The 23,691-nt window shown below is 31.6% G+C and overlaps 3 protein-coding genes across 5 annotated transcripts; 2 read left to right on the top strand and 1 right to left on the bottom strand.

The window, feature by feature from the left end:
• The first annotated feature begins 2,195 nt into the window (after positions 1-2,195).
• LOC144842311 (lymphokine-activated killer T-cell-originated protein kinase-like) lies at positions 2,196-6,030 on the top strand. 2 transcript variants are annotated; one of them, XM_078698747.1, is made up of 7 exons: positions 2,196-2,271; positions 2,791-2,990; positions 3,610-3,730; positions 4,182-4,314; positions 4,675-4,871; positions 5,221-5,377; positions 5,729-6,030. In XM_078698747.1, exons 2-7 carry the CDS (start codon positions 2,827-2,829, stop codon positions 5,938-5,940), a joined length of 984 nt encoding a protein of 327 aa, XP_078554873.1. In that variant the 5' UTR covers positions 2,196-2,271; positions 2,791-2,826; the 3' UTR covers positions 5,941-6,030. The 2 variants fall into 2 exon arrangements, with proteins under 2 accessions (XP_078554873.1, XP_078554874.1); XM_078698748.1 differs by having other exon boundaries at positions 2,234-2,271; positions 2,818-2,990.
• On the bottom strand, positions 6,024-8,385 carry LOC144842312 (BPTF-associated chromatin complex component 1-like). Its single transcript, XM_078698749.1, has 6 exons — positions 8,297-8,385; positions 7,869-7,963; positions 7,520-7,621; positions 6,883-7,028; positions 6,589-6,642; positions 6,024-6,266 (listed from the first exon to the last, which is right to left on the bottom strand). The coding sequence occupies exons 1-6, from the start codon at positions 8,312-8,314 to the stop codon at positions 6,205-6,207; spliced, it is 477 nt and encodes a 158-aa protein (XP_078554875.1). The 5' UTR covers positions 8,315-8,385; the 3' UTR covers positions 6,024-6,204.
• Positions 8,386-8,481: 96 nt separating this feature from the next.
• On the top strand, positions 8,482-17,595 carry LOC144842277 (FMR1-interacting protein NUFIP1-like). Of its 2 annotated transcripts, none has more exons than XM_078698705.1 (8): positions 8,482-8,998; positions 9,125-9,244; positions 9,412-9,554; positions 9,684-9,776; positions 9,923-9,978; positions 10,132-10,221; positions 10,396-10,586; positions 16,966-17,595. In XM_078698705.1, exons 1-8 carry the CDS (start codon positions 8,519-8,521, stop codon positions 17,056-17,058), a joined length of 1,266 nt encoding a protein of 421 aa, XP_078554831.1. In that variant the 5' UTR covers positions 8,482-8,518; the 3' UTR covers positions 17,059-17,595. The 2 variants fall into 2 exon arrangements, with proteins under 2 accessions (XP_078554831.1, XP_078554830.1); XM_078698704.1 differs by having other exon boundaries at positions 10,393-10,586; positions 16,966-17,590.
• The last annotated feature ends 6,096 nt before the right edge of the window (positions 17,596-23,691 follow it).

Genomic DNA, 23,691 nt, shown 5'->3' with positions numbered 1-23,691 from the left:
TGTCAACGAGGAAATCAACGCATTGTACCGTTTGTAGAATAGTGACTATAATTGGTAATTCACTGTTTCTTTTTCATTTAATAACTTTTGTCAACGAGATGCAATTTTCTTGTCAGATAGATTTGAAAGGTATTTTGTTGACTAATTTAAATGAAATTAGACCTATAGATTAATGATTTCACACGCGTAAATAAGCCGTGTCGTTTTTATCATGATTTGAACGCGCAGGTTCTTAATTTGTTTTCTTTAACTATATTGATGAAATTATTAAAAACTAAATTACTATTGCGAGCAAGTTTATTTATATAGGGTTCATTTGATACATCAAAGAAAGTGTCTAAGAAATTGAGTTACTATAATAAACTAATCGCTTGTCAGTCCTCATTATAGTATTGACATCAATCAAATTTCAAAAATATAATATTCCTCTACAATATTGATTCCTTGACAAACAGTTCAATCATTTTCATTAAAAAGTAATTGTGTCAAATTTTTGTCCAATAAGAGTGACATAATGATTGACGTTATGAATAAATTGGGAGAATTCGAATTGCTTCTACGTAAACATTCGTAGTATTGATATTGGCTCAAGATACGGAGCTAATTGTGACATTTGAAAACAAATTCAGTTATTCAAAAGATCGAGAGATGTAACAATGCAATTATTGTTACTACATTAGCTGTTGACCGTTCTACATTAGCTGGTGTTGATTTTGTATTTACTACATAAGCTTTTGGAGGTTTTTCTACATTAGCTGTTGACCGTTCTACATTAGCTGGTGTTGATTTTGTATAATACTACATAAGCTTTTGGAGGTTTTTCTACATTAGCGTTTGTTTCGACATTAGCTGGCGTTTTCTACATTTAGCGGTTGTTTCGACATTAGCTGGCGTTTTCTACATTTAGCGGTTGTTTCGACATTAGCTGGCGTTTTCTACATTAGCGGTTGTTTCGACATTAGCTGGCGTTTCCTACATTAGCGGTTGCAAAAAGCAGTATAAATTCCTGCGTTTCGTCGCAAGAACATTTCTGTAGCATGATGAGCAGCAACCACTGTGAAGTAGATGAATATTGGAAACAGTTAACCAAATCTGACATGAAAACGTTACAGATTTTTATTTTTCCATTGTGTATCTCGTCCTTTCTTGCAAACATATTGGTAGTATCACTGTTCTGTTTCAGTTCTAGACTTCGTAAGACTAGGAATATCTTCATATGCCTTTTAGCGATTGTTGATGGAATGGGTAGTATTTCAATGCTACCCACTTCGCTACTTTTCTATCATCCTGATATTTTTTTACTTAGGCTTTCAGTTTCCGTAACTGGTGGTCTGATGATTGCATCATTGGTAACCATAGCTGCCATCGGTGTTGACCGTTCCATTGCACTGACATGGGCCCCTTTGAGATACCACGTGATCGTTACCACTAGACGTTACGTCATCACAAGCTTTTTAATTGTAACCCTATCATTGGTATTAAGTATCATCTTCAACTTTACAAGAGGACATACTGTAACTGGATATTTTATTTTTACTAATCTACTAATGTTACCAATAATGGCCACGGAATGGTTATACTATAATATATATAGAGGGCTTAAAGAAAATCGTTCTAATGTGCCTTTATCTACCAATGAAGTTCAAGATTTTAAGAAAATGTCGAAAACATTCAGCATAATTATAGGAATGATTGCAGTAGCATGGAGCCCTCATATGATTTGTACCGCAATTATATATTTCATTGATTGTACTGAAGTATCGAGCAAATTAGCTTTCAGTAGCATCATAACGTTTTCATTTGCACTTACCAACTCATTAGCAAATCCTATCATATACTGGCTTCATCTCTCCGATTTTAGAAAATCATTTAATGACGTAGTTCCTGTCATTTGCCGAAGAAGTTTAGGAATAACACCATTTTCTTAATTCATTAACTGCAATCTGACGAGCGGGGTACTAAAGTCGTGCTGTCATCAACGTTTGAGTGCGCGCGTCAATATTTCTTTTAGTGGTGAGGTTTCACTGAAGAATTAGCTAAAATAAATGTATTTATTGATAGTATTAATAATAAAACATTTAATTTAAATCGATGGTAATATTTGCCCCTTTTTTACAAATTCACGCCTAAATGCAGGGAGTAAACGATTTTCGTAAGGCACGAATGACGTTCCATACATGAAAAAACCGTGGGACTTTTGAATGAATATATATAATAATTATACTGTATCGAGAATGAATGCAAGTCGTCGGAACTGAGAAAACCTGAAAGGTAGGGCCTAGCCTAGGCCTAGATAGAAAGTCATAATGGTACAGGTACAAGTTGTAGGCTAGTACTCTACATTTCATTCCAACAATTAAATACCTAGGCCAAGGATCCCAAGATCCAAGCCCACTAACTACTAGGCCTAGCTAAGGCGTAGCTTACCGTAATAAAGGCCTAGCTAACCTAGCTAGGAAGGATAGCCTAGGCCTAGAGTAGTAGTACTAGGCCTAGTAGTAGGCCTATATAGTATTAGTAGTAGGGCTAGGCTTCTAGTCTAGGCCTAGAGCCTTGGTGGGTAGGTGGTAGGCCTAGCCTAGCTAGCAGCTAGGTATGTAGTAGAGGCCTAGCTAGCATATAAAAGGAAGGGCTAGCCTATAAATAATAAGCATAATTTGAAATTGCATAAGAATTTTTTTTTTGTAGGCGTACATATAGGCCTAGGCTAGATTAATATAAAATATCATTATCACACACACACATTGTCATTGTGTTGATTTTTGTAAAATCAATGTTTTTTTTTTTTAGACAAATATTAAAATTGATTATACAAAGTGATGTAAGATGTCTGTAGGAGCGTTTTCAACTCCAGTTAATAATCTTAAGAGAAAGTCTAAGACCTCATTAAATGGATCCTTGTCAGCCTCGCCTATGATCAGCATTCCTCCGTCTCCCTTCCTGAAAAAGCTTGGCTGGGGCACAGGTGTTTCAGTCTATTTATATGAAAGGTAGGTTGAAAATATATAATACAGTCAACTCTCCCAATATCGGATTCTCTGAAAACCAGAACTCTCACAAAACAAGACTTTTCATGAGGTCCAAACCAGGTCCCAAATTCATTTTTACCATTAAAAACAAATTCTTAATTCAGACTTTGCGGAAAACCAGGCATACTAGGTCAGCCCAAAGGTGTCGGGTATTGGCAGAGTTGACTGATATAGTAATAATATTTTATTTTAAATGTTTTCACATTTATTTCAAGAGGGTGATTTGGTCAGCGTAACCTGATTTTATGGGACTCTTTAACAAGACAACAACAATACATTAAAATTAAATAATTAAAAATATTCTTCCTGCTTAAAATAAATGGTCAAACTCTAAATTGTCTCAATTGGAGAAACATTCTTTGTTACTAACTCTAGAGACTTGACCGTTGAGAATGCCAGAATTGGATCTGCTAGGTAAATGCTGATTATGCAAGAAGAAACACTTACTTTCCTAAGGCTCTGTCTACATTATCAAACTTGATGTGACAAAAAAACAACAACAATACCATATTTGGACACATCACATTTTGTTGTCACATAAAGTTTGATAGTGTAGACAGAGCTTAATATATGTTCTTAGGAGTCCAAAAAATGATGGATCAACAAGATCACCATGGGCTGTCAAAAAACTTCTGAAAAGAACTGTAGTTCCAGCTGAAACAGTGAAAGAAAGGCTCAAATATGAAGCAGATATTCTGAAGGTATTTTAGCCATTTTTATTACAACATCGCATGGATCTCTGCAGCTCAGGTTTAAAAAAAAAATTAAAATATTAGTAATCTTCAGGTTTTAAAATTCATTGTATACTGTATATTAAAAAGATGTATTTTTCTACTGTAATGTATTTATTCAGATTTATTTATTTGGTCCTTGGAAAATTCATGACCGGCACAATCGCTCACATAAAAATACAATGACATACAAAATAAAGATAAACAAGTAAAGAGTTGTAATAAAGATACACTATACAAAATAAACTACATGGTGATTCAACAGTATTTGTCATTGAAAGCACGGATGGAAAAAGGGACGAATGAATTTAGATACTTTATATTAAAAATCATCAGTTTTTATGTTGATTTAATCTAAATACAATAAATAAATTATTCTGTAGTGATTTTTGTTTTAATTAGAAATGGTTACAATTTTCAGAGAGTTAACCATCCGAATGTTGTTGGTTACCGTGGATACACAAAAGACAAAAATGGAGTGCCGTGTCTGATAATGGAAAATGGTGAAATTAGTCTGTATGATTTAATTGAAGCAAGAATAGAAAATAACCAAGGTAAAACTTGTTATCTTTTTATCATTATTATAGTGGAGTTGTGGCATGATGGTTATGATGCTTGCCTACCAATCCAAGGGTCCTGGGTTCAAGTCCTGTCATATGTCAGAATTTTTTCTAATAACAATAACAATGACAATTTACAACTCTACTTCCAAAGACTTGTAATAAGTTTATGTAGAGCATCATGTGTGTCTTGTGAACAGGATTGCCACCTTTAAGTATGGGTATCCTTGGCAATTTGCCTAAATATATATATAAAAAAAGAATCTCTATCCAATAGTCATTGTTGTAATACTATAATTTTTTAATTGATAATTTACAAATACTGTTCATGTTTTTCATGATATTTTTATTCAGGTCCATTTTCTGCTAAGCAAGTGCACAAAGTGGCTGTGTCTGTACTCCATGCACTCAAATGTCTCCACACGCAGCACAAGCTGCTCCATGGAGATTTAAAGAGCGCCAACGTGCTGGTTGCTAACAATTTTGAATCAATTAAATTATGTGACTTTGGAGTCTCACTTAAGCTTAAAGATGATCTTACTGGACTTGAGGTAATTAAATTCATACTTCATTTTGTTGGTTATTATAATTATAACCATCAAAATGTGATACTTTTACGGGTTATCCAGCATAAATATCTGGTTTATGTTCTTTGTCTTTTCAGTCAGGGCAAAATGGCAAAAGGCTTCCTACTTTCTAGGAGTTTTATCAAATAAACTATATTGTTTTGACAACTCTTGTAACATGACCACACTGCTTATTTTGCCATTTTTCCTGTTTTATATGTAATGCAACTTTTGCAGAATAAAAGTAGGAAGGAATTATTCATATGTTCGTGAGAATCATTTTTTTAAATCAGTCACTGATTTAAAAACTAAAAGTTGTTTTCTTTCCAATCAGGATCCCATTGATCGATATATAGGGACGGCTGCCTGGAATTGCAAGGAATCATTTGAAAATGGACCAATCACAGACAAGGCTGATATCTACTCATTTGGACTGGTGTTGTGGGAAATGATCACGTTGCTAGTGCCTCATACAAGTAACATGGATTTAGGTAAGGAAAGAATAACAAAGGTCATCATTGCATAATGATTTGTTCAGGGCCAAAATTTCACTGTAACTACTCCTTGTACCTTCTCACTACTGCTACTTGCTAACTTTATGTCTTTAAACCTGAATTATTGTGTAAGCTAGGTTCCATATTATTATTCCTAAAGCTCTGTCTACACTATCAAACTTTATGTGACAAAACAAATGTGATATGCCCATTATATGGACATGATGATGTCATATCACTACCATATTTGGGCACATCACACTTTTTGTCAAACAGTTTGATAGTTTAGACAGGGCTTTACTCTCCTATCACAACCTAACTGATACAATAATTGTTTGGTAATTTCAGATTGCACCATAAGTGACGATGAAGAAGAGAGCTTTGATGGAGATGACTTGCAAAGTTTGTTTGGAACCCAGCCTCCGCTTCCTGATACCTTTGAGCCAGAGTATCAACCACTACTGGAGCTTATCACCATGTGTACCAGTGAAGACCCAGATATTCGGCCATCAGCTTCTACAGCTTTACAAGCACTACAATCTTTAGAATTTAGCCCATAACAACTAATAATTTTTTATTCTAAACCAATTCACTTTGCAGTACCCAGATTTTTACTTCAACTTTCACAAAACTTATACACAAATTCTTTTTTAAAAATCGCAAATTTATTTAATGAAGACAATCATACAACATAAATATTGAACAAACCAAAATATAATTACAGAGGTTTTAAATGCAAGTATTATTTACTGACAAATAAAGAAACTGAGAAAAGACTGATCCAAGCTGCAAAGCAGTTGCAGTGTATTCTGGGAAAACTGTCTTCATCTTGATAAAAGATCCAAGTCTGAATTTGATGCTAATGAATCATTTAAATCCATGGTTTCTAAAAGAAAATGTTTCCAATTAAAAACAAAGAAACATGATCTATAAATGTGAAATTAAGTTAATACTGAATAAATTTAATATGCTTTTCCAATAATTTCATTTAATATATTTCGTCAATTATAAACATAATTCAATACAAATATACATAACAAAACCCATGACAGTGACAGGATTAAACAAATGCAAACTTAATTGCTGTACAAATTTTCTCCTCCGTCACGGGTGACATATAATAGACATCAATTAAAATCACATAATGAAGAATAGTGGATTGTATAAACTTATTTTTCTATTGTACATTAATTAGCATGTGTACTTACTTGGTGTGGTAGGATCTAAGCCTTCAATGTCTACCAATGATTCAGACAGTGATTCTGAAATAGATTAACATATTATATTTATGTTTACTGAAATCTTATTTTCTCGGATATATACTACTGTACTGTATTTTCCAGCTTCTAGCTATTAAACCTCTTTTTTTGTAAATCCCAAGCAATTCAGTTTTTCTCTGTGATTTGTGAATATTTGAATGAATGAATAAATAAAAGCTATTTAATCTTGATAATGTGACCACCTAAAATGATATGTAAAATACCCCACCAGTCGTTCATTACCTGTCTTTATTTTCTTAGCAGGCGTTTCATCTGTGACATCACTGAGAGCGCCCTCTGGAGTTGTTGCAGGTCTTTTTTGTGGGGAGGTTGATTTCTTTTGAGCATCTTCTTGGGCTTTTTTCTTTATGGCTAGTTTTATTTGAGCTCTGTTAAAAAAAAATATCTGTTTCAGATATCTGAAAGCAAAGGATGAGGGTATGGGAATGGTTATGTTGCATGTAAATAGTCTCTGGGTTCACTGTGCCGATAGTTAAAACTGCGCTCTTAGTCTAGTTATTGTGGTAAAATAATGCATGGTTGCAAGGCTGATTCTAAAACCAAATGTAGATTTGCGGGGTGGGATTATACATGAGTGTGGGATTATACTCTTTAGTATGGGATTATACTTGAGTATGGGATTATACTCTTTAGTATGGGATTATACATGAGTGTGGGATTATACTCTTTAGTATGGGATTATACTTGAGCGTGGGATTATACTCTTTAGTATGGGATTATACTTGAGTGTGGGATTATACTCTTTAGTATGGGATTATACTTGAGTATGGGATTATACTCTTGAGTATGGGATTTTTCTTGAGCGTTGGATTATACTCTTTAGTATGGGATTATACTTGGTCATAATAATGGTTCTTACACTGTTCTTGTTTTTATTACTTCACTGATTTTTACTAAATCTTCTCCAAATTTTTTAATCGCTGTTTGTAGCATCTCTATTTCGCCTTCTGTCCATTTTGAGCTGAAAAAAATTTGTAAAAATATATCGGTTATTGTACTGAAAAATTTAATATATTCTTATATATTCAAAACTTCTTAATTTTAGGAGACATCATTGAGTGTAAAAATAACACTTATTGTATAAATTATTGGTGTTGGGCTAGTGATTTCCATGTCAATTGTTATATTTAATTATTTTGTTACAAATAAAGTAAAACAAATGGAGAACTAGTTATTGGAACATTGGTTTATTTGTATATTGTACTTACCTACCAGGGCTTGGCTCAGCTACTGGATGCAGCTGCATTGTAAGCTCACCTAACTTACTAAACGCCGCACCAGCTGCAGAGAAAATCTCACCAACCTGATTGGAAAGCAGTTTACAACAAAATAATATAAAAAAATTAATTACACAGATGTTTAGGTCAGCTCTTTTATAATAGGGGGTATAATATTGATTGTAATTATTGTTAAGCCCAATGATCACTTCCTCTGTTAAAAAACAGTGCTGATTAAGATCATTTGAGCCATTTAAGTCAAGCAGATTATGGCCATCATTTAAAAGGCCTACTAGGCCTACGCAAGATCACAGTTAATTGTATATAAATGGTAATGTTATTCAAATACAGTGAGTGTATGTTATGTAAGGAGTTTATACCTTGATTTAGTAATAATAAAAACAATATTTAAAGCTTACTTTGGCTGCAGAACTCATTTTATATTACTCGTTTGGCGTCGCTTGGTTTTGAATTGTGTTTTTGGTGACCTCGGTCTTGTTTTCAATTCTGCTGAGGTCAACAGATATTTGTCCGGTTGTCGTTTACTAAAGCTCATAGTTTAGGCATACCCTTTCGGTACACGTTAACGTTTGTTTAGACAACCACCAAACTACAAGCAGAAAGAAAAAGAAGCAACAAGCATGGCTTATTCGTTTCCACCACGGGGTTTTACAGTCGACAAAAATGACATTTGTTCTCCTGAAAATGGCAAAGTTACAACAGATTCACAGAAAAGTGCACCAAGTACAGGTTATAACAGTAATAAGAATAAACGAATAAATAATAGCACCCACAATTTGGGCTTCTTTCCTCAGGCTCCGACCACCACGACGAGACCCGTTCATCCCTATCAATTTCCCAATGAATTTGGAGGAAACTGGATGCCTCCTGTGCCTAGGCATAGAGGGCCTAGACCTTGTTATTATAATCATTCCTCTTCTATGCAAACGTTTCAACAACAACAACAACAACCTAGTTTTGATAGTAATTGGCCTAGGCCTAGACCATTTAGACATAATGTTCCTGGCAATTTTCAAGGAACACATCAGGATATCATCGGTCAACAAGGAGCGAAGCGTTCTCACAGTATTCAAAATGGGCAGTCATCTATTAAGAAAAAGGTAAAGAGTGTGATCACAGTCAATGGTTTGATGTAGTAATTCACTTGTTATTTTTACTTTTTGTCAACACTGAAGTTTCGTTTCATAAATATCTGTTAATATTAAACCAAAAAGCTTTTATTTCAGAGTAAGAAAAATTTCCGAAAAAAAGATTTGGCAGAAAAGTTAGATTTTCATTGTGATAGATGTGATAGAGGATTTAAAACTGAGGATAAATTCCAAGAACACATCAATTCTCATGTTAAGGTACTGTAAAGAGCATAACATTTGTGTAAGGTTATCAATTAAAAGATAAATTAATGATGGTATCTAATGTAACTGTAAAAAGTCTCTTGTCATAAATGTTTTGAAATTAATATTTAATCTGCAATTGTATCGCCAATTAAAATAGCACATTTTTTATTATTCCACAGTGCGAGTATCCAGGATGTAATTTTGAAGGCGCTTTCAAAATTGTTAGACAACATAAAGGAATGCAACACGCCCCAAACTCCAAACCGATTGGACGACTGGAAACGTCGGAAGAGATTGAAAGATGGAAGGAAGAACGGAGGAAGTAACGTATTATTGATTATAATTATTATTAAGTACAGCTGTACTGAGAAGTTCTTGAAACATGCTTTCCACCCATGACAAGATTAATATCAATTCACTTCCAATCTTTTTTGTTTATCTTTTTTTTCAGGAGATATCCATCGTTGAAAAATGTCATGAATAAAGAAACTAAACTAAATGACAGAATAAGAAGTGGAAATGTTCTTAAAACTAGAGAATTTGGGTAAAAAGTGATAGAATGAAAGAAATTCTGTTTTTCTTGACTTTTTTTTTACATAAACTTTTCATTACTCTAGTTTACATACTGTACTTGATTTGTGTATGCTGTTTAAAATGGACGAATAATTAGTGTAACATTTATTTTTACAGGAAAATGAAACATAAATCTGAGATTATGGACAAATCAAACAAATCACATCCTAAATGTAAGACATTTAGTTCATTATCATTTTAGATAATAATATAATTTATGGAAATCTTTGGTTGGATTAAACTGTTCTACTGATTTTGATAATATAATAAGATATTTAGGCATCAAACAGAGTTTTTGTGTCTTTTAATATTTATTTGTTTTGTAGCTGAACATCAAGAGATTAAAGAGAATATTGTAGGTTCACTTGGATCGTTAGTTGCATCTTATGGAAGTGATTCTGAAAACTCCAGTGAAGGTAAGATCGTTTTTCCATGACTTCAAACAGTTTTTTACATAAAATGTTTTTTAAACAAACTTAAGCACAACATTCAATATAACTTGAATTTTCGACACATGTCATATGTCTGTATCAGTTTTATGAGTTTTACTATGTAACTGTATTACATAGAGGTAACTTTTTATATAGAAGAAGGTGAAATTAGAGAAGAAACACAGACTCCTGTTCCTTCTGCTCCTCCACTTGTGCCGCAGATGAACAATGCTCAAGCTATGAAAAAAATGAGTTGGCAAGAAAAAAGAAAACTGCGCAAGAAAGAAACAAAATTCAAGAAAAATAGAGGAAAGGTTGAAATAAAGAAGCGCAAGAATTTACTAGAAATGGTAAGTGAACTATATTATCAAAATAAATTCAAAATTAAGTGCTTCAAATATTTCATTTTACCGACTGACTTTCACTCTGTTTTAAAGTTAAAGTTTTTTATTTATCTGTTTTTGTATATCTCGGAGCAAACATAGTTTCTATGTATATTTTATATGCAAATGACAATAAATGGAAGTACTTTTCCACTTATGAATGAAACTGAAAGTCACTGTATGTTCTTGTGGTGATATTAAAAGTATAGTCCGAAAGTAACAAGTACTGTACTATATTGCTGAAAGTAAATATGTTGATAGATTGGTCGTCCTTTACCAGGCCTTTAAACCAGACTGTTGAAGATTCAAACAATAAGCTTTTTAAGTAACAGAATGGACATTTTTTAAATGGCTTTCATTGTTTAGAAAATACAATATACCTATTTCTCTCAGTAAAAACATCTCTGCTGCCCTCTATGTGTTGTATGATTTATTTGAGTTGTTGGCATTAAATTAGTGAATCAAAATCTGTTTAATCAATTTCTTTTCTTGTTTTTATTAGTATATTTATTTGCATATTCTAATTATTTATTTCAGAAAAAAAACTTGAAACATGTAAATTCAATTTGTTATTTACTAAAATTGAACAAATTCATCTCCTTCCAACAATATTATTTGAAACCAAATTTTCGTTTATAGTGAAGGACAACATAACGTTGAACTTACCCAACGTTTCATGCATTATCATCACACTTTTTCAAGTTAGTGACGTCAGCTTGATTTGCCCACACTGATCATGGCATAGTCAACAGATTTTTTTTTTTTTTTCTGTTATTCATATTTTAGATTATGAAATTTATTATGATTTTCTTCAATGCATTTCTTTTCTTTTTTATTTGTGTTAAGGCTCGCCCAACACAAGATGTTACAAACATCTTTCTGGGCTTTTGCCTTCATTTTCTGATATACTTTTATAATTCTGTACAATCCTGTTTCTTGTTTTCCTACTGTATGTATTCAGATTTTGTAAATAAATGTCTATTGAATTGAATGTGATGTTATTTACTGTTATATTGCTTTTTTATTTTTAGTTCTTCTTTTTATCCTTTTCCTTGTTGCTCATTCTACTCCTTGCTCCCTCTTTCCTTGCTTAATTTCACAGAAGGTGAAAATAAAACTAGAAATGTCACTTAGATATTTTTTATCATGAATATTAATGAGAACCAGAGCACATTATGTTGATTTCCACATTTATTATGTTTGCTCAGCTGAGTCTACTTCACAAAATTTCAATAAAGATAATTTAACATAATTACATATGATTGAGAAAAACAGGTTTAATTACAGTCAACTCTCCCAATACCGTACATCTCTTTAGGCTGGCCAAATATGTCTGGTTTTCCAGAAAAGTCTTGTATTTTGAATGTGTTTTTAATGGCAAAAATTAATTTGGGACTGTTTGGACTTCAAGAAAAGTCTGGCATTGGAATGTGTTTTTAATGGTAAAAATTATTTTGGGACTGTTTGGACTTCAAGAAAAGTCTGGTATTGGAATGTGTTTTTAATGGTAAAAATTAATTTGGGACTGTTTGGACTTCAAGAAAAGTCTGGTATTGGAATGTGTTTTTAATGGTAAAAATTAAGATTCTGATGATGATGAAGATTCTGAAGATGAATAGATTCAGGAAAACCCAAATTAATCCTAAAAAAAAGAATTGGGATCCGAATAAAATATAAAAAAGCACAAAACAACAAAAGAAAATGAAGAATGAGTAAGTTACTTAAGTTAATACCATTTTCAGTGACAACCAAAAAGTAAAAAATACCATAATTAAACTATAGATATTCTGAAATATGATAATATATTATTAACAATGAATTTCATTCATAATGTTCAATTAATGTGTTGTTAATCTAGATTTAATAAAGCTTTCTGCAAATTTACCAATAGTTCAAGGCATCATGACACAACATGTATTTCCGGCCAACAGTTCAAACCAGCTGTATTGAAAGTGTCCTTTGAATACGTTGCCTAGCAATAATCTAGTGTAGACGGTATCCTCTTAGCGAGTATTGTAATAAAAGCATTTGCTTTAGTATGAAAACATTAACCAGATTTTATAACTTTGTTCATTCATTGTATTTATTTATTCTCGCTCTTTAATATTTAAATTATTTGTTTTGGCACATTGCCAAATGGTGGCAATACTCACTAATTATGTACAAGCAACAACAACACTTTCTTTTTACACTTGTGTTAAACAGCTTATAGAGACTACTTGTATTTTGCGCTATACAAATTTAAAACCATTAAATATTAAACTATAGGAGAGGTGGTCTCGAACAGGATTTGAACCCTAGATCTAAATGCACATATTGTACTGAGAGGTATTGTCACACCTGACGCTTGAAACTTGGCATGTCTGGTTTAGAATACTAACACATGTGTTATCACCTGTATATGTGTTTTTGATGCCAGGTTTAACTCCCCAGACAAATGTATTAATATTCATGTTCATGAGATTTTCTGGAAGGCGTCTTGTAATGGATTAAACCTTTGGGACAGATTTCAGATGAATTTAATTATATTATATTATATTTATGTTATAATTTCAGAATAAAGATTTACTGGGAGGCTTTTCATAATGGTTCAATCTCTTCAGAAAGCTTTATTAATATTTGCATAAATAAAGTGATTAATTAGATCAGGAAGAAGTGAAATTGTAATTTCATAGATTTCATAAATTTAAATAGATAAACTATACATTTTTAAAGTGTATTATTATTATATTAATGTCATCATTATAATATAATATATTATATAATAATATTTATTGATGTACAGTTCACACTTTACATCAGTGGCACTCAATCTAAGTGAGTCAAAACATCATCTGTAACTTGCTTTCCAAAAGTGTCCTAAAAATTCTAGCTATTGATAGTTCTTGTGCTATTATAATTAACTGCATTCATTTATGATGATGATGTATAATATTTGACTGAATTATTATAGCATTTCCAATATTGGTGTCAAATTTGTGAAGTATGACTGTCATTTTGATGGAACATTAAGAAAAACGCTCGGGGGAATAAAACGTCTATTTGAAATCAAACTGTCTTTATCAGCCAAGAAAATGGATTTAATTCATTTACTCTGTGTGTAGCTCTGTAGTAGTTTTATGGTTAAAATGGTTGTTACCAATCCAGGGTCCAAGGTTCGGGTTTAAGGACTGTAATTGGTGATTTAGCTTTTAAATTTAGTTTGGATATAAAATAAAACTGAACTCCGATGACAGTACAATTTTAAATCCCTTATTATATTCAGACTAATGATAAATTAGACTTTAAACTACTTTAACGTTGTCATCTTACATTAAAGCTTCCCTATACAATTGACATGGTAATCAAATATAATACTTATCCACTACATAACTCAGCAATATTATAGTGTGTGTTGCTTAAAATTTAAATTGTTTTTAATAATATCCATACATTAATTGAATACATATTCGATCCATACTTTCAAAAACTGTAAACTTTATTTGAAGAGCACACATAACATAAGACTTTGATTTACAAAAACAAAATTACAAAAATAAATTATTATTATTGAGGACCCTTTCCCTTGAATAAAGCATCTAGTTATCAAATATCAATTAAAAATATTTAAAAATGTAAGTAAATACTTGGAGTGTTTTGTAGAACTGTGGGAATATCTGCCACAAGGATTAGAACATTGCATTCCAGCTTAATTTAGGTTCAAGGGAAAGTTGTTTGCCAGTTGTTTTTTTTATCTCGACAGTGGCAATTCAAAGATTCAATTTCATTCATATTTCAGATAATCTTTGGAATATCCAAGTATATAATAGAAAACATCTGTTTGTATTGACTATGAGCATTAAATTGTATAAGCTCTGTCTACACTATCAAACTTTATGTGACAAAAAAAAATGTGATGTTCCCATGTATGGGCATGAAGATGTCATATCACTACCATGTTTGGGTATATCACTACCATACTTACTTGGGCACATCACACTTTTTTGTCAAAGTAGTTTGATAGTGTAGACAGAGCATTAGTCTCTCCTTATTCATCGTAAGCTTATGTTTTCATCAATATGTATTGTATTTGATAACATGCTAAGTGAATCTGTTGCTTGTATCCCAGGGTTATTTTTTATGTACCAGATCCAATCTTAATGCATCTGTGTTTCACTTACACTTTAAATATGAGCTAAATATTTATCAACCTAATGAAAGAAAAGACACTACAGAATTGACTTGTGACATGAATTAACAACATGAGTTAAAAATCAACAAACTCTTTTTAGGAAAGTCTATACCCTAGAACTTTTATAAATTTAAAATGGAAATATAAAATGTTGCTTGTACATTTTGTGCAGTGGCATACTTTATGTTTTGTTTATGGAGCACTTGGCAAAGGTCATCAAATTATATAATAATTATTTATATGGCTTTTCTTATAATAGCATAGATTATTAACGAGTTAGTTTGTGTAAACCTTATCAAAGGTTTTAATAGTTTTCTCCTCAGTAAATTGATTTGTTGTATAATTATGTGCCTGACTGATGCGTCTGTCTCATAGATCTCACATCATTAGTACAGCATTAATATTATAGGTGATAGCTATACAGTTCTCGCACCTTTTTTTCACCATAAATAATGTCAACTTAATGGTGTTGAAATCCAGCTGTCATTTTGTATGTAAATCCACTATACAGTAAAACTATTGAAATTAATTGAGGTGTTCTGTCAGTAATTGCTCTGTGTTCATCAATGACATTTGTTAATTATCCAGTGATAGGTCACCTTGTAGATCACTCAAGCATGAAAAAACAAAGACACTTGGGTAATTAGTAGAACTGTAAAGTGGATTGAGGTTATTCCATTTACTGTCACTGCTCCCCCTGCTGTTGGTTAGGTACTTTAATCATTAATTGCCAGACCTTGCATTGCAAACAAACATTTTATATTTAAGAGTTTGCATTATTTCTTTTAAAATGAAATCTAGGGCCACCTATTGCATCATATCATGTCATTTATAAAGCTGTACCATACAGTAATCTCAATAAACCTTTTTTTGCATGAAGAATATTAATGTTTTAATGAGTCATGTTTTTATCCATTAGTAAAACATGTCACCCTGTAATGAACTCACATTAAAAGACTTTCAATATGTATCTCTGAATCATATTGTTCATATGCTCTTTATTTTTTCCTTGCGAGCAAGATACAATTTGCCCAATATGATTTAAGCTCTCTACACTATCAAACTTTATGTGTCTACACTATCAAACTAGTTTGATAGTGTAGACAGAGCTTTAGATTAGATGCAGACCCTTGTACCATAGCAACTGTACCATGGCAACTGTTCTATTAGCTCTTTACTAACTCTCGTTATTGGAGACTGTTATCGTTTACAGAATAATTCTGTAAACAAATTTAGTCTAAAAAGAAAAATAGTTGATTACAATTCATATTCATCTAATTAAGTGCTATCTGAAATTGTTGAAAATGTGAATACTTTAATGACCTTGAAATGAATGTGAAGAATATAGTTTAATGACTTTAGAATGTAATTTCCTTTACTGCTGAAATAGTCATCCTTTCCTACACATTTAACATACATTGTTGCTGCCATTATTTGTTAGTGTTAACAAATAGTCACACCCTCATCAGTGCTGAATTCATAATTTTAGAGATAAGAGAGAGGGAAAGTGGCCTTAGAACATACACGTCAAACGTGAATACTTTAATGTTCTATCTTTTACCTGCTTTTACATTGTATTTTTGCCAAAATCCGTCTACTATATGCTGATGTATCCAGGTGGTCTTTTATTTATTATATTATGTATTTATCTTTTATATTATTGATACCCATTTCTATGAATATTAAATCACTACCCAGGGGTGCATACACCTATTGTTCACTAAAGTGAAAATCCTTATGTTAATTTTACATTAGCACATTGCTCTGTGTTGGCTTATCTAGTCTCCCCCTGAGATCTCAAGTTCTGTTACATTTATTTATTTTGCATCTTTGATAAAACAGTCATGGGACATGATGTATGTTTATTGCAGGTGTACAGAAGGATGTGTAAATAATAATGATTTATAATTTACAATGTGGGATATTATTGATGATATGATGATAAGTTTTCCATTTCGTTGAGAAATCAAATTAACATTTTCATCGTGCTGTACACCTTCCTGTGAAGCTTTTCAGTGTAATTTGTTTCAGTGTTTATTTGAGCCTCTTATGCTTTTACAATTCAGAGGTCAGGCAATTTATTACGTTGCATTACTGATAAAGAAATGCTTATTTTGTTTGAAAAATATTGAACATTTTTGTCTGAGCTTGATAAATTGTTTTCTATTTCTATAGTTACTCGCCGGTGATATTAGACATGAACGGAATGTTCTTCTGCAGTGTGTAAAATTCATAATAAACAAAGGATTCTTCGACACAAATGCATGATGGGATGGAATATGATAGAGTTTCATCTAATAGAGATGGCAGAGATCCATCAATGATATTAATGTTCCAACATTGTTCCAGCAAATGTAATTGTTGATACAGTTAATGTATTCATTAAGAACATATTTTGTTAGCACGATTACTGCAATGTTTCCACGGTTACTGCAATGTTTCCAATGTACCTTACTGTATTTATAAGAATATTCATAAAACAACAATAAAATGAATGAATTGTATTAGTTATTATTTAAAGAGAAATGAAAATGTTTAAAATCTTGTTTTGTTAGATATTTTATTCAATAGTGTATTTTATTTGGAAAGTTAAATTAAATATATCCTCATATACACAACATTGTCATTTTTTCAAAACATTTATTATGTAAATGTAGGATTGTAGATATTACAATTACTATCGTGGTAAATAAATACTATTATTATTAAAAATTTGTTTTTATTTTCTGAATACATTGTATGATTATATTATATTGATCCTATTTAAGGAAAACTGTTTTTAAAGCAAAAAATCTTAAATGTAGGATAAAATAAACATACTGGATTATAAATTTTTTTTTGTTTTGTATTAAAGTGACCATTTCTTTCTTTGAACGTGTTCACATTACAAATAGCCTGACATGACTGGTTAATTCAAACATATCAATGAATGCACACGGCAGCTAACATTTGCCAGATAATGTCATTTTGTCAGAACATTCGGAATTAATTTGTGAAAACTTCACAATCTATAACTGTAGGTGATACACCTACTAGAAAAAGATTAGACTAACGCATTACTGCCTGTTAATGTAACTAATCGTAGCAATATGTGTATTAGAAACCTACGATGACAAGTATGTTGACCAGCTTCAAAAAGACAAAGGCTATCAACCAGATATATATATTACATGAGAGTATGTAAAATAGAAACTTATGGAGAACCATCATTAAGCTCTGTCTACACTATCAAACTAGTTGGACAAAAAAGTGTTATGTGCCCAAATATGGTAGTGGTATGACATCATCATGTCCAAATATGGGCACATCAATTTTTTTGTCCCATAAACTTTGATAGTGTAAACAGAGCTTTAGACATGATACATGCTTGATACTCGTATGATTGTAAAATGGCCACCACCTCGTTCAAATCTAGTTCCTGTCAAATTACAGGAGGTTGCTTTGCACAATCCTAACGTATGAAATTAACTGGCAGGCAATTTAAATATTTCTGTCGAATTTGAAAAGTAAAATTTAAGACGGGAATTACTAACGAAAGTTGATGTAATTTGTTTGCAATGAACCGTTACCGAATTATTTACATTTTATAGATTTAGTTTAAGTTCTTACTATATGTGTCACTTCTATCATTATGAATCGAATCGGAAATGCAGATGCAAATAGCAATATACTGAATGGGGAGAGAGAGAGAGGGGTGAACAATTACAAAGTAATCATGAATTTTCGGAAAAATAAAGGTCACGAAATAGCATTCATTAACATTCAATCTATTTTGCTCAATTTAAAAAAAAAGTAGCAGATTCGCAAGAAAAGTATCCACAGGAATATAATTCAATACAGCATACTCTCAATTAATTTTCTATTATACAGTATTAATCATAGACTGTTTAATATATCTATATGGTAATGATATAGTAATCGTGTTTAGAATTATTATGGTAATTATTGTGATAGAGAATAAATTGATATTCCAACGTCCCCTGTGTGTACATTCTGTAATATTCTCTTTAAAAAAACCCAATTATACAAAAATCGACCCTGATAGCATGTTAACTATAGATCTGATGAGTAGAAAGTTGACATGATGATTCTGCTAAGTTTCCTATGTTCAGGTCAGGTAAATAAAATAATCGTTATTTACTATTACGGTTGAGATATAATTAACTATTATATTTTTTTTTCCTATGTTCTCTTTTCTTTTTTTGTTGTATTTATATGTTTCATATGGACAATTTGTCTGAAATAACGTTGATAGAATTGAATTGAAACGAAAGTTCTTCATAACACACTGCGTAAATGTACATGAGATAATCGGCTTTCTTGGTAATTATATATCTATTTGTAGAATTTGGTTCCATACATAAATAGCGTAGGCCTACTGATTAACCCCAGAGCAGCAGGTGGAATGTAGTATTAGCAACAATCACCTAATGAATTTTACTTTTGTATCCTTGATTAATTGTCAATTTGTGATGAAAATTTGCCTTACAAAAAACAGGAATGTAATATGTCCTATTTGTAGCCTGATTATTCTCATTGTCTTTAGGCGTTTTACATTAATACCAAGCATTCTGTAATTGCTGCCTGTTTCCTGAATATTTCATAACGTCTCTAATAGAAAAAATAATTACTTTCTAGTGTGAATCAACATGGATGGACGTTTTCAACAGAAATCCAGGAAACGAAATATCTAAAACTTGCAGAAATTTGAGAAGAGAACAAAATACACGCATGGAAACTAATTAAATTTGTAATAAAAGTTTTAATTTAGCATTTATTAAATTAGGCTTTATTTGTGCTTTACAATTCCCAAGAACAGTACAGTGTCATACCTTAACAACCAACAACCATTTCTAACAAAATACGTCACAGGTAAAAATGTTTAGAATTCTCATGCAAAAAGAAAACTAGTGTGTAACTAGTCGCTATAGCGATAGCAGCATAAAGACATAATGGTGGCGGCCAGTCTGGTAAAAACTTACCGACCTGCTCGTCATACCATATTCCTGAGTACACATCCACTCTATACGCAGCTTTAATGTTGAGTCTAACAGTCATTCTACACATACTGAAAGGTTTTTGAGCGTGCGCACAATGACCTTTTTTACTCGATAGAAAATAGGAGGCCCGTCGCATGAAAATAAAATAGCGATTTTTCGTTTTTACACGACATGCTATTGAACACGCGCTTTCTAGTACGGAAAGTTATTCTGCACATGCTCATATGTTTTTGAGCATGTGCAGAATGACTTCATGACAGCTGCGTAGGCAGTGGTGCGTCGTGAAAACGTAAACTAATACAATATTTGTGTCGTTTCTTTTTTACCATTTCAGTAATTTTGGAAAAGATAGAATTACCAGAGTATAGTTAGTTTTTGATGGAATGTGAAAATAATTATATTTACATCTTACAATTCGTTCAATAAAGAAATTTAAATGATTGGATAGAGACCTGCTCATCATATATATTCCTTAATTTATCTTCAATAGGAAAATTGGCTTACTATCATGATGTATAATTTTTCTATATAGTTTCAAATACAGTTTATATAATTTCTCTGAATCTGACGAATTAAATAAAATAAATATTACTTATAATTTAGTTCTGGTCCAAAATTTTCATTTTTAAATGTCATTTTTTTAAGGTCAAAATGAGATATTTTTTATCAGGATTATTGTAATTCTGCCAACTATCTTGAAGTATTTTTAAGCTTATAGTTTTAAATACAGCTATAAGGTATATAGACTATAACAGATATAATAGTAGTACATTTTAAAGACGGTGAATTTATATTAAAATCCCGACCAATCAACTCTAAGCAAAAGGACATACACAAAGAGGATTAAAGACACCGGTCTTATATATTGATTACAAATCCTAATATATGAAGACCAGCTTTAGTAACTAATGATAATCGTACGCTAAAAAAGTTATACATATTATTATGGCCTGTAATATGCGTGGACTGAATCAACATTATTATACAGTATGAAATACTTCATGAATAGAGTACCTTACTTAATTCATTACTTAAATCAATCAAGTTCATACTTTAATGCAATCATTACATCATCAGTACTCTATTTAAGTTTTACTTATAAGAACATTTTTGAGTGTCGGTACTAACAATGTTATAAATCTTAAAACCGACCTTTGTTATCAAACTCTAATTATCATGTTTTTAAGGAACACTTTCGGTGTTTTGACAATATCATTATCCAAGTCATTAGGAAAATCTTAAAAATAAAACAAGAAAATGTAGATTAATAAAATTAGAATTTGAATAGGCCATTTTGCAGTTTTGATATAGTTATTCACTGCCGTTGGAAAAAACGGGAAAATGAACTGTTAAATTCAACCAAAACGTCATTGGCTGGCAACCAATTTGACTATTGTGTTGCTTTCAAAAATTTATATATATATATTTAATTTTATATTAATATTTAAATTTTTATTTGACTTTAAAATGGCATATTCAACACAAAAAAATAGGTTGACAATATACGCTAATTGATACTATAGTGTATTTTTATATAGCTCTTTCTTATCCATTAGGCATGTTTATGTTATAATTATAGTTTTGAAATTTAAGAAACCATCCAGATGAACAGAAATAAACTCAAGTGTTTATATTTATATAAAACAAAATGCAAATGGAAATGCAATAATATTATTGTATTTACGTTTTTGATTTCAAAATGCCATTGCCACCTTTCCAATTTTTTAAATTTAATTGTCTACTTTCTTTTGATAGAATTATTTTATAGCGCACTTACAAAGATTCGGCAATTAGGGTTTTTAAAATTTAAATGATTGTATTAGTAATTTTGATAAATATTTAATGCATTCAACCAATCAATTCAATTTATTAAATTAGCAAACATAAAGAGTCACGCTGTCATAATACTTGGTAATAAGAACAAAATCCTTGACTGTATGAATTAGAAATTGAAAATTGTGAAATCAATATCCACATCATCATGTTGCGACCTTTACCAACATTGTATGAATAAAGGCGGCGAGGTATTTCTTATAATTCGCCATCTACCTTTACCAACACTGTATGAATAAAGGCGGCGAGGTATTTCTTATAATTCGCCATCTATCTTTACCAACTTTGTATGAATAAAGACGGCGAGGTCTTTCTTATAATTCGCCATCTACCTTTACCAACATTGTATGAATAAAGGCGGCGAGGTCTTTCTTATAATTCGCCATCTACCTTTACCAACATTGTATGAATAAAGGCGGCGAGGTATTTCTTATAATTCGCCATCTACCTTTACCAACATTGTATGAATAAAGGCGGCGAGGTATTTCTTATAATTCGCCATCTACCTTTACCAACACTGTATGAATAAAGGCGGCGAGGTATTTCTTATAATTCGCCATCTACCTTTACCAACATTGTATGAATAAAGGCGGCGAGGTATTTCTTATAATTCGCCATCTACCTTTACCAACATTGTATGAATAAAGGCGGCGAGGTATTTCTTATAATTCGCCATCTACCTTTACCAACATTGTATGAATAAAGGCGGCGAGGTATTTCTTATAATTCGCCATCTACCTTTACCAACATTGTATGAATAAAGGCGGCGAGGTATTTCTTATAATTCGCCATCTACCTTTACCAACATTGTATGAATAAAGGCGGCGAGGTATTTCTTATAATTCGCCATCTACCTTTACCAACACTGTATGAATAAAGGCGGCGAGGTATTTCTTATAATTCGCCATCTATCTTTACCAACATTGTATGAATAAAGGCGGCGAGGTATTTCTTATAATTCGCCATCTACCTTTACCAACATTGTATGAATAAAGACGGCGAGGTATTTCTTATAATTCGCCATCTATCTTTACCAACATTGTATGAATAACGACGGCGAGGTATTCTTATAATTCGCCATCTATCATCAATATGAATTTCCAACATCACCAGTTTAATAATTTTTAAAGGCAGTTTTACAAAATATTATAGTGTCTGTATCTAACTACCAAGCAATATACAGAAATTACAGTATAGGTATAATAATCAAGGAAGAGTGTTAATTTCACTCTTCCCTGGTATAAGTTATTTTCCATGTGAAACAAATTGTGGTGATTAAATAACATTTGTTTTGTTTCTTATTTAGGCATATACTCAAATTTAGCAAGTGTTTAAACCATAATTTTACATATCCTATACTTTTAGTTTAGGAGTAACAATAATGGAATGCTCATTGGTGGAATAAGGGATAAATAAACCACCGATCCGCTCATTTTGTTTAAACAATTGTTTTAAGAGGTCTTGATACAATCATTTGTCGATAAGAAATAATTGAAGACAAAGTTTTCGTTGACTAATATTTATAACATTCAGGCCCATAATGAATCATATTGTGCACCAATCTCGTATAAATGTAGTGCGTCATTGGAATGTATTTTAAAGTGCAATCATTAATGTAACATTAGAGAATGTTCTATTAGGCCTATAAGATTAGTCAAATAGGCATATTCTTGTTGATACATATCTTCAGTCAATTTGACTTTTCTGTGATATTGCCTGGCGGTTGATGATATGCGTTCCTTACAAATCCATGTCCTGGGTTCAACCCTAAATCTGGTCAATATAGTGATTCTTGACTTGTGGTGAGATGAATAAATCAAGGAACTAATTAATGTATTCCAATCTTGATAACAATAATATTCCAGGTTTTCAGGCAAACAATAAACAACTTAATCTCTTCAGTATTTGCGGAATAACATTTAATCTCGTATTTCGTCAGTTCGGATTAGCATTTTAAACATGATTGAGTAACTTCATTTTTATAGGCCTACGGTAACACATTTGTAGATATATTCTTTCGAAATGTGATAGGCCTATATATTAAAGTGAATTTCCAATCATTTTGTTG

Source organism: Antedon bifida, chromosome 5 (assembly GCF_963402885.1).
Source record: "Antedon bifida chromosome 5, ecAntBifi1.1, whole genome shotgun sequence".
Classification (NCBI taxonomy): domain Eukaryota; kingdom Metazoa; phylum Echinodermata; class Crinoidea; order Comatulida; family Antedonidae; genus Antedon; species Antedon bifida.
Note: the sequence above shows the minus strand (reverse complement) of the source record. Positions and strands in the feature narration are given on the sequence as shown.